Source organism: Calypte anna, chromosome 2 (assembly GCF_003957555.1).
Source record: "Calypte anna isolate BGI_N300 chromosome 2, bCalAnn1_v1.p, whole genome shotgun sequence".
NCBI lineage: Eukaryota > Metazoa > Chordata > Aves > Apodiformes > Trochilidae > Calypte > Calypte anna.
The window spans coordinates 77,312,735-77,327,592 of record NC_044245.1 but is presented as its reverse complement, the minus strand read 5'-3'; the positions used below and the strand labels follow the sequence as shown (position 1 = coordinate 77,327,592).

At 37.9% G+C, this 14,858-nt stretch overlaps 1 protein-coding gene across 1 annotated transcript in view; it reads left to right on the top strand.

The window, feature by feature from the left end:
* TRIO (trio Rho guanine nucleotide exchange factor) overlaps positions 1-14,858 on the top strand; it is a 247,646-nt gene that overhangs the window by 106,253 nt on the left and 126,535 nt on the right. The window contains exons 10-11 of the mRNA XM_030446293.1: positions 3,062-3,184; positions 9,088-9,279. Coding sequence (XP_030302153.1) covers positions 3,062-3,184; positions 9,088-9,279 — 315 coding nt within the window. The remainder of the gene's footprint in view (positions 1-3,061; positions 3,185-9,087; positions 9,280-14,858) is intronic.

Below are 14,858 nucleotides of genomic sequence, written 5' to 3'. Positions count from 1 at the left end.
AGCATATATTTACTAGGTCCTTCTCTGCCTTAAATATGCTGCTTGTCTTTCCTTGATCTGCCTGTCTCAAAGGCTGGGGAGAGTTTTTGTTTTAAGAGTCACATGTTTCAGGCTTAACTAATGAGGGGCGGTTCGAGAATGCTTGCTACTTGCTCAGCATCGAATTAATACTGATTTCACTGCCTGATCCCCCTGTGGTTTTTGGAGGTGGTTCCAGTGTGAAATGATTCTTTTAGAGAGTGTTTCCACACTTGAACTATCCGAAGGTTACTAAGAGAGAGAATTCCGTCTTCCCCTTCTGAATGTTATGTCAGCACCAAGTAAGTGAGTGTGCAAAGCAGCTAAGAGTTGGGGGGTTAAGAACTGGATAATGATGTGGGGAAGAGTGGTGGAAATAAGCATGCTGAGTTTGCCAAAAGATCAGATTATTTATTTCTGCAAACATCATATGCAAACCATGTATTTTACGGCCTCGAGTAATGCCTTTGTCAAGATGAAGCCATCTTTCCATAGAAGTGTCTTCTATCATATAGTCTGTATTGGTGCTTTAAGAATAAGCATTTTTTCTAGATTCTCTATTGGGCATAAGGATGGTCCTGCTGACACTGCAGTTAGAGCTTAATTGCATCACTGAAGCATCTTGCTGCAATGTATTATCAATACTGAAAAGTATTGAGCCTCTTAAATTCCTGTGTATTCCTGATCTATTGGAGCGAATTCCGTATGCTTTCAGTATCAGTAGACAAGTCCTTAGTGGGTTGGTACAATGGTTTCTGTAACTCTTGCCTTTCCAGGGAGAGGGAGAAAATGCATAATTTCGGATTGTTAAATGGCTAATAGCAATGGCTAATACCAGTGCCAGCTAAAGGTGTTGTCATTTGGTTGAAGACTCTTCTTTACTTTCTGTGAAATTCCCAATTAAAGATTTCTTCCTCAGTTTTGTAAGAGTCGAAGAAAGCAAGCTGAGCACTATTAAGACTGGTATTTATACTGATTCCACTTAGAGGCAGCAATATTTCATTAGTTAACTGGTTTATGTCATGATCTGTGTACTGAATTTCTATGACAATTTTTTCTCTTGGGAAGTTGCTGAGCATTATTTAGAGCAATAATCATTCTCCCTGGGCTGCTTTCTGTGCTTCATCCCATGCTTTCTGGGACAGATTGTGCTGTTGATTTCATTTGTTAGCTTTTAACTGTTCGGAGTCTCCAGAGTCCAGTCTAAATCTCTCATCCAAAAATGTCCCTTTTTAGCTTTTTTTTTTATAATGAGGAAAGCAGAGTCGCCTCCTGAAACTAGTAAAAAACATTGGTAAGATAAAGTGGATGGTTTACTGAGGTCTGTGGGACTCCTCACTCTCTCTCCCCTTCTCTGATCAATACTTTCCCTTGAAAGAAGCAAACAAAAACATACGTTGACCTAAACCACAATAATATTCTTTCTGGCAATGCTTACTAGGAAAATCAAGCGTTGCATAAGTGCTGGTGATCTGAAATGGCTGTGTTAAGTGACATTATAGGGTTGTTTCTTGTTTTGAAGTTGTCCAGTAGGAGACAATTTGCAAGATTGTAACAATTCTTACAGTCAAAATAAATGAGACAATGACACCAGATGGGTTCATTTTTCTCCTAAAGAAATCATGGATGTTTGATATGGGAATAGTTTGTGAGATTACATGTGTATTGAATGTAACCAAGAGTGATATTACAGGAGTGGTTCTGAAGCTTGCTTGGAAACAAACAAAACCAAAAGTTGTTTTTGGTTTGGTTTTGGGTTTTTTCCTCCAATTCTTTTTTCACTTATTTTTTTAACATTTGTTTGGTTTTGGGGTTTTTTGTTTGTTTGTTTTTCTTTGTTTGGGTTTTTGTGATTTATTTTATTTTATTTTATTTTATTGCTACAAGTGTAAAATGTTTTCAGTACAGGAAAAGGGGAAAAAAACCTTACCTAACTTCAGGAATCAAGGACTCTAGTAAACAAGGAGAAATAAGATACAGATTTCTGACACATAAAATTCAAAATGAAAAAAACCCACCTCAGGTTTTAAAGAAAAAAGAACACTAGAGCTAAACGTTAAAGTATTCCACACCGCTACAAAAGTACTATATAAAAATGGCAGGTATTTTTAATTCTGAACAGCATTCTTGGACCTCTGAGGAACATAGAAATAATTAAATACTGTATGCATGCTAGCTAATGAGTGAATGAAGATACAGTTACAATGTGTTAGTTTGGAGAGAGACCAGATGTTTTTGTTTGTTCACTCATCAGAAACTTGGTAAGTGTGCAGTAATCCTTTGTGTTAATTGCCAGGAACTAATTACATGTACAGTTTTTGCTATTTAATAAGCTGTCAGCCCCGTCATGTGGTAGAAGCTTTAATTTGCTTAAAATGTGTTTCATACCTTACTTTTTCTGGTATAAAATGTACAATATACAGTTATGTCAATCAGGTATTTTGAGGAGATATTTCTTCAGAATTGGGAATAAATGCTTCATATGCTCTGAATGCAGACATTATCATCCATCTCATAGTGCTTTCGACTCAATTTTATTGTGTTAAAAATACTACCAGTGAATCTGTCTTCTTTACTTGATAATACGTAGGAGGAGGAGCAAGTCCTCATCTGAAAAAAAACTTGACTATGTTATTTACCAGCATTGTTGGAGAATGTGCAAACTCCATTAGTCTTATATTACAGAAAAACATCAGCTGAAGGCATAAACCGATTAGAGAGAGACCCTCACAAGGGATCTACCTTCTTGGATCAGATTACTGTCAAATTGATGAATGTGTAGAAATGAGGTTGTTCTTGGAAGGCTACAAAATGAACATATAATCTTAAATCATACAGTTTAGCTTAGTTTGAGCTAGTTCTTGCCTTGAGAAAAGTTAGTGAAATTTAATTAATGTCCTTCAGTTGTAATACTGTGTTTTAATCTAACAGTATAGTTCCTTATAAGCATTCCCGTTACAGCTTCTTAGTTTCTTGAAGAATTGTTTTGCTTCAACATTCAGTGCATCCACTTTAGGTTTTTTGTGTCTCTTCTGTACCACAGGTGTTGGATTGGATTGAAAACCATGGAGAAGCTTTTCTTAGTAAACATACTGGAGTGGGAAAATCTCTGCATCGGGCTAGAGCTTTGCAAAAACGTCATGAAGACTTTGAAGAAGTTGCACAGGTAAAACAATCACATGAAGGACTGTCCATTTGTCATGGAAATACATGAAAAAATCCTGTTCTGGCACTGAAAGGCTGGGGAGAAGGAGTTCCACAAAAAAACCCCAAAATACCTGAATTCTAAGAGAAGGCTATTTTATTTCTGTTGCAAGCTATTATTTCATTTCTCCTTTGTTCTCTAGCTTCAGTAAGAAAAAGACAGACTTCTACAGTCTTACAGAGAGTGGCCCAACAAAGCTGCTCCTTCTATTATTATTGTTATTTTCAAAAGTATGTTGAGTTGCAGAACAATGAAAGCTCTCCTTTTAAAGTAACTTAATTCCACGGAATTCTAGGTTTTAAGCTTTTGTGCAGCCTGTAATAGAGGATGAAGATGAACTTAAAAGCCTTACTTCTTTACTTTAAGCTTGGGGTAGTTCCAAAAAGGCCACAAGAGTCTGATGGGGTGGATGAGGGATTCCTAAGAAACCAGGTGAGCCAGCAAACTGGCCAAACCTGGCTTTGTTCTTTTCTCTTCGAGTTTGCATATGAACTCCAGTTTCAAATCACTGATACCAGTGCTTTTTCCATGGAAGACTCTAGATTTAGCCTTAATGGAACTCATGATAGAACTTAAAAACACACTTTACTGTGAAGAAGAGTCAAGCTGAAAGAAGTAGAGATACTAAGGAATACAGGGAGCATAACAAAAGGAAGTTGGTTTGAGATGCAGCCTTGAAAAGGGGTCGTGAGATGAAAAAAACCTATAAAAGGTTGAAGGTTGGAATCCTCCTCATTAGTGTAGCATGCACCTGTCCAGTCTTAATAATTATTGAGTAAACATCTCTAAGATTTATCAAGAAAAATTTCACTAAGGTGGAGTTGATGCAGTAGCACTTCAGTCAAAATAGAGGATACATTATTAGAAGATGCTGAAGTGACATGCAGGTGTTTAGCAGTGACACCTGACATGTGGGATACATCAGGGATGTGTTTACAGATTATCTGTTTAATGGATGATCAAGCTGTTAATAAAATTTTATTCCAGTGACTGAGGACTAAGCATCAGAAAGCTTCCTCAATACTGATTCCCTATAAATATTTCCAAAATAAGCCAACTTAGCTTTGTATATATGCATGTTGGATTTTCCCTATCCATATTTAATACTTCACGTTAGTAAAATCTATAATGTCTTCCATGTGGAAATACTTATTTTTCTGGGTCAGACAAGAAGGAATCTATTTCTGTAAGACACATAACAAAGCCTGAATGATCTCATACTTAATACTGTGTTATTGGAGCAAATGAGGAAAACTGAGTAACCAAAGGAGATGAAGTAGAACTGTTAGTGGGATGTCAAGTGTTAAAAAAGCTTGTGTATTTGCATAGTACTTAAAGTAGAACGTTGTAAAGCAGATACTTAGAAAAACTTCCTAAAACTCAATGTAATTAAAATTTTAAAGTACCTCTTCAGGGGATGGGTGGAATTTCTATTTTTGGAGGTTCTGAAAACTTAGACTGGTTAAAAAAATTAAATATACTACAGGGGGCTATCTTCCACTGACAGAAGGATGGACAAAATGATCTAATAAGTTGAGTTTTTTCACTTCTAACTCTTGAATGTGTAGTGACTGCCAAGAGAGGCACACCCTCTGCAGTTGTTCTCTGCATTTGCTCTAAAACCAAATGTAAGCAGGCCCCAAAAGTTGTGCCTGTTGTTGGTGTTACAAGGATGATTATGTTCAAGCCTGAGGCAGCAATCTGCAGTCATTGTTAAAGCATTAGTAACTTTTGGCTCTGATGTATTCGCTACCTACATTTCTGGTTGGTCCAGGTCTTTGTGTTTGGGTTTTTGATGTTTTGCTTAGGATTTTTTTATACTTTCTGTATTTTTGTTTGTTTTAATAGAACCGTAGGCACAATTGGGAGATTTTCAGTCAGCTCTAATCAGAAGTTGAGAGGAAGCAGCTTCAAGTGAACCATCAGTGGCATGGCAAAGTTTTGTCAAATGTAGAGAGTCAACAGTAATGTTGAAGTGTTACTAACTGAAAGCTAAGTTGTGATTTAGAGAGTATTTTTTTTTCTTTTTCCCTTCTGCTTCCTCCATTTTTTTCTTAATGTGAATGAGGTGCCATTTCTTCATCAGCATTCAAAAAGAAGTTAAAATAAGCTTTGTGTTGAATAGAAAAGGCGTTCCAGAGTAAGTGGGCTGTAGGCTCACAATTTATTAATTTTAAAATTCACGTGAAATGAATGCATTTTTCTCCTTATTTGGAACTTCTTGTAACCACTGCAGAAACAGTAGATAGTCAAAACTCAGCCAACAATCCTCCCCACATTCTGATGCACTGACGTTTGTGCTACATGTATGTATTTGGACTTACACCCACCACTGTAAAATTGAGTATTGGTCTTTTCTGTAAAGCCTGTCCAGTTCAGGCTTTCCACTTATGTTTTTTTCCCCCTTTTTTCCCTTCTCCCTATGATGATCTTTATATCCGTGAGTCAATTTAGTAAAAATGTCAAGACTCCATATTTTTATGTAACTGATTCACTTGCAGGCACAGATTTTCAGTTTAGAAGCACTGGATGCAGATCATTAGTATGGGTTGTACTTCCCTATGCATTTTTGTATGGAATTCTAAGCCAGCTTCTCCTGTTTCAGCTACACTCAATGTCTGCTTTCTCACAGTAGTCTGTGTTCAAAAAACTTGACAGGTGTCTGGCAAGGCTTAATTAGTGCAATCTTCTTCCACAGATAAGGTTTTTCTCCATCTGCACACTGCATTTTAGTGAAGAACTCAAGTCTGCGTGGTGTGAGAGATGCATAAGAGACTCTTCCAAGCCTTGTTTCAATACACCTCTCATTTTCCTACCACTAGTTACCACCTCCTTTAAGGCTATAAGAACTGTTTCTGTATTTGAACTGGTTCTTCACTTTACAGTGCCTTTGAATGGCTGTAATGCATTAAATTACACATTATCTTATGACCATTGCCAGATGCACAAAGGGACTGTATATGTAAAACTTTGCCTTTAACCTCCCCGTTGTCAAGGCCTTTTTGATGTCTGTAACTGAAAGGTGTATCAGAACCAGTATATAATAGTCATCGATAGACTTTTCTTCCCTTAATTAGGCTAGTACTTTTTGAACCCCTTTATGCTGTTAGAATGTGTGCCAGATCCTGTTATGCAATTTAATTGCTCCTTAGATTAAACACACTTGTATTTTTTCATTTTAAGTGTGTTGTCTGATGCTTAAATGTGATAGCATCCACAGTATTTAATGAGTAATCTGTCTTCATTTTCGCTACCTTTAATGACTTGTATCACCTCTGTTAATCTCCCTGTATCCATGTGTGAGCCTCTTCCTCCTCCATAGTGTGATGAACTTGTTTGTATGGATTCAGTTCATACTTTCACTCACTTCTGTCACTGTAGTTGTTGTTAGTAGTACTCATTCCTTCACTACTCTCTTAAATTTAACCTTTGATGTCTGTGTGATGTGATACTCTAAAAAATATATTTATTTTTCTTCTGAGGAATATGTAGAGAAGGTTTCTCAATAGGAAGACTAGGAGAACAATGGGATATGTTGTTGGGGGAAGGTGGTGAACTCTCCTTCATGGAGACTCTGCATTTTGGAGAAGAATCCCTATTGAAGACTTGAAAATAGTTGATCACTCTTAAGAGCACAGAGGGTTGGACTAGATGACTTCTTAAGTCTCTTACTAGGCTGATTATTTTCCCCTGGGTTATAGGGTGGTGTAGTAGTGGAGAAATTCTGAGGAAGTGCTCTTGCTTTTCCTGACTGACCTTCTGTTTTCTAACTGGTGGCTGCCCTTTGGGACCAATGTTTTCAAAATCTTCACAGTACTGCTTTTTTTTTCCTCCAAGCATTCTTTGGAAGTAAGCAGAGGGCTGGGAAAGCCAGCAGTTAATACAGCACACTTATTTGTTGTGATTTCTATTCCAAAGGGCAGTTGTTATCTACAAAGATAAATATTAATGTTTCATCTCTACTTGCTAGAGAAATTTTAGTCACAAGGCATGTGTCTGCTGTTAAGGTTTGAGAATTGCAGGCACTTTTGAAGCAGCCTCTAGGGTTCAGTCATTTCGAAGCACAGGCAGTTTACCATCCAGTTTATAGAAGGGAGAAGTCTTGATGTGTCTGGACCTGTGGAATTCATACGCCTGGAATCCATAAACAATGCTTCACATGTGAGATAAAGTGTTCATTAAAATGGGAAACTTCTGTTTTAGCCATCTGCAGCTGGGTGTGGCTCTCTGGCTTGATGAAGTAGTTGTTTGAGGAGTGCCTTAAGGCTCTTCAGCCTTGCTCCTAGAACATGTGTGAGCTGCGACTGTGGAAGTCAAAAACACCAGAGCCCAGATCAGAGCGTGTTCTGGGCCAGCATGACTGAGCCACTGATCTCTGTAGGCTTATGTTGGCCTCTGCAGGCCTTCCCAGGGAAACCAAGGAGGAGTTCTCTGCCTTACCATGCAATTAAAAGCAAAAGGTTAAAAACACATAGTCAAAATCAAGGTTCAGCATGAATTCAATTCCTTACGTAAATTTATCATATTAAACGAAGGGCAGACTCCCACTAGATACATGAAAACTGCACTAGTAATTTAATCTGTCCTGGGTTTACCTAGTAATTTGCTTGAGATTCTGGAGGAGAGCTCTTATTTCCTGCCCCATAGTTGAGTTTTAGGGCTAGTCTTGGATTTAACTTTTCAGTAAATTATAATGGTAGAGGCGTGATACTGTATTTATGGTAAAGAAAAATACATTTATGTGCACTTAATTTACTTTGGCAAGCAGTGTTTTTACCTGATGTCATTGAGGTTGGAATAAGATGGAAGGGCAGAAGGAAAAAGAGAAAGGTCTCGTTCATATTGTCAGGGACTGGGTTTTTTTATCGTCTGTGATGCAAACTTGTTAGGACACCTAATGTGCTGAAATAAACAGAGCTTCTGTAGCATAGAATTGGCTTCAGTCTGTTTCTTTCAGAGATTAACAGCCTTCTAGGCTTTCTTGATGAATCTGTTTCAAGAACCATCTGAAGGCTTGAACACCCAAGACTGAGCTCAAAAAGAGTGCCCAAATCATAGCAAATGTTTGGAAACAGTGCTATTTTGAATAGATGAGAAAGAGATGCAGGTTGCATGTTCTAAGCTTTAAGAGCTGTTATTCATTGCCCTCTTCTCTGGATCATTGTGCTCTCACCACCTCAGGTACCACACTTCCCACATTATGTTTTGACCCAAGTCTCTTACAGGCTGCTGATCTACATTGGCAATGATGTGCTGGGACAATATTCTACTCAGATACTTGGCCACAGCTGGTTTCTAAACCTTACTCTGCTGCTGCTGTGTCACAAATGATGATCTACTTGATATGTGAATTTTGGGATACCTTAATTTTGTGAGGATGAAGAGAAATTTTCTCCTTCTGTGCCTGATTACTTTCCACCTTCATGCTGGATGACTGGGACTTTCTCACCTCTAATAGTACACATTTGAAAAGTCTTTTGTCCATTGCTATAGTTATTTTTCCAGTATTGAAATGGGCCAGTTTTCAAGTAATTAGACATTGAGGCTGATCTTTATTATAGTTGTGAATATAAAAATCGTAATGCCAAAGAAGAATAGGCACCCAATGCTCAATGAACGTGACTTTTGAATAGACATAAATAAGGAGCTAATGAATTAATTTATTCACAGTTAAATACAGAAGTATTTACAAATGGAACAACATGTTTAGTAAGATTATATTCTACTACCTTTAAAAAAAAGAAGGAAAAAAATAAAATCCAAGGGCCTTTTTGTCCTTTTGTTTTCGTTAGTGGAGTGGTTTTAAAATATATTGTCTGAATTTTTTCCATTTAATCCAGTGCAACTAACTTATTTCTTTACAGAACACGTACACCAATGCAGATAAGCTCCTAGAGGCAGCTGAACAGCTCGCTCAGACTGGAGAGTGTGACCCAGAGGAAATCTATCAAGCTGCCCATCAGCTGGAAGACCGGATACAGGATTTTGTAAGGCGTGTGGAGCAACGCAAGATCCTGCTGGACATGTCTGTGTCCTTTCATACTCATGTTAAAGAGGTAAAACGGCTATTAAGTTCTGGTCGTAACTTGAAGTCTTAAAACCATTACTCTCCAGCATGTTAGAATCTTTCCATAGGAAGTCATGAAACCCCTATTGTATAATGATTTTTGTGGGCTTTGTTATTTATTATTTTAAAAGTGTTTAACTTTCAGGAGCAGCTTCTACCTCCGTTGTGGAAGTACACGTGCTTGTTCAGTCATGGGGAAGCTGGGGGGAGGGTCAGATCAGGGAACTCAAAGCTAAAAGACAGCGTTGCAGGAGCTGAGGTGGTAGTGAAATACTGTGCACTTTTGGTTTTGGTAAGTTTTTTTTAAATCCAGTCAGCTCTCTGGAGTAATAAACTGAGTTGTCAGGCACGTGGTTAAACAGACACGGTTCAGGAGACTGAAATGCAGCACAGAAGCACAAGACTACTTACAGCAACCCTGCTACCCAGAGAGATTGTTTTCTTTTCTGTGTTTTACACATTGTATTTTGTTCTCTTGTATTGATAGCTCTTCACATCCTGAAGAGGTTGTCTCATAGTGACAATGGTTTGCCTTATGTTTTGCAACTTTTAATCTTCAAAGATTGAATTGATACACCAGGAAAAAAAAATTCTGCCAAACACACTTAGTTTTCAGCCACATAATTTTTCTGTTCTGATTCAGAACTCAGATTATAGGATTTTATAAGATCATGAAACATCGGTAAGCTAGAACAAGAATAAAAACATTAGTAAAAGGTTCTGATTGGCAAATTTCAACAAATGTGAATTACCTTTCTGTTTAGAGCTCATGTTAAATCTTATCACTGCTCAAGCTAGGTAAACACTAAAGCATGTCAGACCATGTGTCTTCTTTCCCTTCAGCCTACATCAAGAAATGGTCTGCTCAGTGGGGAAGGATAGTATTCAAAGTAGCTTCTTTAGCAAAACCTTGAGCATAATGCTGGGAGTTTTTTGTGTGTGAAGCATTTTTTTTGCACTTAAAACAAAAGCACAAGACCTAGTCTTTGAAGGAGGTCAGGATTGAATTACTTTTTAGTTCTGGACATGAGTATATAGCTCCCCCATCAGCTTTTTGTTAGGTGGTTCCTTGCCAATAATCTCCTAGGACTCTGCTTTTTTAAACAAAACATAAATTGTGTATAGTGAGCTTTTCTTAGAGGGCAACATCTTTTATTCATTTTTCTTAAGCACATAGTGCTGTTCCCTTACCTGTTATGAAGCACAGAAGAAGTCAGCTGCTGAAATATGTTCATTGTTTCTGTAGCTTTCCTCATTACCTGTTTATCTTAGCAACAAAAGCAGCAACTGGAATGGCATTTAAATGGATACAGTCAGCTGTAGTGATGAAAGACAGATACTGTAAAAGGATTTGCAATGAAAGGGCTTTAAAAAAGTCAAAAAACCACCAGAAGGCAGACTGATCTGAGTCACTGAGTAATTCTGGGAGGCTGATCCAGATGTGCTGGAATGTTGCCACTGCTCCCCTATACAATAATTTTTTCTTGAAAAATAACTCTGTGTATTGATTTATTTCGTACAGAAAATTGATACTGTTGTGACCCTGTAAGTGCATACAGCTGTAACTATAGCAGCCTCTTTGCAGCCTGGCAAAGTACTGTACATCAGTACTATGGCTGATGTATACATGTTGATTTTTTTTTTTCTTTTGTCATGTGGCTGACCTCTATACCTAATAATGCAGGGAAAATTAAAAAGAGCACTTACTTATTTTTATTTATTTGCATCCTACTTAAAAATGTAGATGGGAGAGTGAGGCAGGTGTGTGATATTTACTAGTCTAGTTCCTCTGCTTAAGGTGCAAAGAAATAGCAAGCTCAAAGCTGTCTTGTGCTGTCTGTATTCTGATCTGTTTTCAAGAGCGTGTTTGTTATCAAACACACGTGTGGAGTGTTGAGAAGGTATCACAAAGCAGATGGAAGATAAAAATGCCCTGAAAGTCATCCATGCCTTGTTGGCAGGAGAATTGCATTTCTCTTGCAGGATGTGGGAAGGTGCTGAATAAATTAGTGCATACCTGTAAGCATGTAACCTTCCTGCTGTATGGTGGAGTGATGAAATTAATGTGCATGCTTTGCTGGTGAAGAGATGATAGTAGTAGGATAATGTGTTAGTTGTTGAACTGGAAGGAGATGTTTTGGTTGTTAAAAAAAAACAACAAAAAAACAACCAAACAATCAAACCAAAGGGAAACATCACCAGTGCCTGTCAATTATTTAAGTATCTTTTCTGTGTTTTTCTGGCCTAAAAAATAGGCATAAAGAATAGAAACCCTGTTTGTTACAGTTTGGAAGGAGCCACAAAGCTGAGAAAAACTGGTAACCTTGGTTATCGGCTGTTTTGAGGCTTTGAAATCTGGCTTCTATATCCATCCAATCCCTGCTTGTCCTTTGTAGTTTTACTTAACCTTTATCCTTGACACAGAATTTGCTTGCAACTTCTCCCTACTTCCCTGGGAAGCAGCAACCCTGCAGTGTCTGCTCAGTATTGTTTCTCTTCATGCTTAGTAAATCAGCTTTGTGCTTTCAGAAGCAGTGGTGGTTCCCACAAAAGCAGTAGATAGGCTTGACACATCCTGGGAGTAACAGAATTTAGCTATACCTGTGCCCAGAGCAGCTGCTTAGTATGTGCAGCAGCCTGTTATGATGCACGTTGGACATGCTGGCCATCTTCAGCAAGTTCTGTAGCCAGGTGCTAGAGCTCCCTGTTGCTTACAAACAGTAGAAAACAACATGTAAGTTCTCAGACTCCTGATGGACCAAACACAATAAGCCTCATATCTCATTGGAGAGAAAAAAATAATTATGTATTCAGAGAAGCCAGGACTACAACATTATGTAATGATGTTGTCATTAGTCATTTTGCTTAATGGTGATCCAAGACAATCAGATGCTTACTATATATAAAAATTGTGATTCCATGCTGTTATGTTACTACTAGTTTTAAATTTTTAAAGTTGTGAACACTGATTTGTAGGTCCAATGCGAAATGATAAATTTCAATGTATGAGCCAAATTTTTCAGTAAGTGATGTACTGAAGATAAGCCATGTACTAGCAAGCTTTAAAAGTGTTTGGGACCATAAATATCCCTATCAGAATCTTTGCATTGGAAAGTACTGTAGTCTGGCAGGTTCCTAGCTTGAGGATGGATAAAAAGTAACAGAACATCTGAAATGTTTGACAGTTGTAAGACACTGAATCCCTCATGGCTTTTGTGCCTTTTGACATTTAGTATGGGGAGAGACAAAGTGAGAAAAATAATTGCACCTATAAAAAAAAAGTTTCTTAAATAAACAGTTATCATAAAAAGTTGCGTGCAAAACATAGGAGCAAGATTCACAGTAGTCTTTGTTAGGGAATCTGTCACCAAGTAGAGATGAACAGGAATTTGGTGCTGGGTTCATGTTCTTCCAAGCATATACATACGGACGTACATGCACACAGTCTCTCTGAAATGTCTCCCTCAGCACCTATGAGTGGGAAGCCTGGAATCCCGGCCAAGCCAGGTGTTTGTAGTAGTGCCAAAGTAGAGCAACAGATATTTTCCTAACTGGAGTCAAGTGTGGGAATACAGATCAGACTGCCTGTATGTGGAAGAGAATAATCTCTTAAGAGCCTGCTGGCTTTTTGGATATAACTTTTTGTGTGGATTCCAACAAGTTGATTAAAAAGTAGCTCAGAGTGTTTTTTTATGTATACACAATATGCTTAATGGTGTTGCTAGATGATGTCTCTTTTCATGTTGTTTTTATCTTACTCAAGCTAAACTTTGCACCAGAACAGACTGAGATTGAAACAAAGAAAAGGGAAGTGGAATTGGCTAAGAATTCAAATGCGAAACCTCACTGTTCCTAAACAAAAGTAATGAAACTGTAGTCTGTGCAGGCTCTTCAAGGAAGGTGGTATTGTTTTGAGGGTGTCAGTGTCAGACCATGAGAAGGCTGAGGAGGCCTTGCTCTGACCTAAATGCTACTGATTCATTCACATCTATCTATGAGGCATGTGCATTTGATTCAAAAAAGCTTGCAGATTAATGGTCTCACTTTTTCTCACAACTCCCAGCCAGAAATACTCACTCCTTTGCATTATCCCCTATAGAAGTGTGTCCATCCACGTAGCCGTTCATTTGTTTAGTGCCAGGGTGGATCCTGAGGTGAGAGACCTGCTCTTCTGTTTGTCACTCCTGAATACTTGAGTCTTCTGAGCTGGAGGTCTGCAGCCTAAGTATGGATGTCATAATAAGGACTCCTGCTTCTCTGTGTGCCCTTTCCAGGCAGCAGGGCAGCTTTTGGATGTCCTCAACAAAATGTGAAGACTGTTCCTTGGGTTTTTGTGCATCTCTGGTACTTTTATCGTGTCATTATAGCACAGCAATACTCAGTGTGAGGGGCCTGGACACATATATGAAGTGCAGTCTCTGGTCAGTGTTTGGATGTGCTGGTCATCTTGAACCTGAGAGTGGAAGAGGATGGCTTTTAAATCAGAAATAACAGAAGCATTCTGTGGCATCACGATCAAGTGTGTTGTGGTTTACTGGTTTTGTAGGACTGGGATCCAGTTACTCAATAGAGGTTTTCTCTCGTGTTTTTTTTTCTAGCTGCTTTTCTTGAAAAAAAGTACAGAGATTATTGAAATAGCACTGGAGTACTTGGGAGAAGTGAGGCAGGAATAGGCTTCCAAACTTTGTAAAGCTATAGTATAGAATTTTTTTATTTTTTAATTTAAAAAATAGGACAAATGCTAACAGGTACTGGTAGTTGATAGGAAGATGTGAGAGACAATGTTTCTTCAAGGATGATTTTATTCCATTTTAACTGTAGAATAGATAGGGATATTTGAGGCCTTTTAATATATTAAATCTAATTTTAAAAGAATATCCATTCATTTAGTGTCTTAAATATCACTGTAAGACACACTCCCAAGCGTTTATTATCTTACACTTTTTGTTTTTAAAAAGATGAAGTTTTTGTCTACTGTCCTGAAAGCCAAAGCTCACAGTCACATACACACACAGAAGAGCCCCTTTTTGTGCCCAGATTCAAGTGTTAGGGAATACTGTTGCAACATTTGGCCTTGTATAAATAAAATAGTTCCTTCAACAAGTGTGCCTGTGGCAAGAAATATACTACAGCACTGTAATGGGGGTCAGGGTCAAAAAAGAAGAATTGGCAGTTTTAAAATGCAGAAACTGTGTGCCTTACTTTGTCTTACCCTGCTGAAAAGGCTGCCTGAATATCTGAAAGATATGATTATAAAAATAGAAAAGAAAATAATTTGCAAAAGATTGACAGATATTTTATCCTAATAAAATAACTGTGTGCTTGGGAAGATATTTAATAAAAAATAATTTTCTCTGATTTATATTTGGCAAAATACTGTAAGGTCTTAGTTAATTGCATTCTTTCATGAGATTGCAAGGATGGGACTTAAATGGATAGAGAGAGGCCCATGATGGAAATACTGAAACTTCCAGGATGTTTCAGACAATTAAAATAATACCATCTCAGTGACTAATGGCATGCTCCCAAGAACTTAGGAAAGAGGTAGCACAGGATGCTGGCTCATTT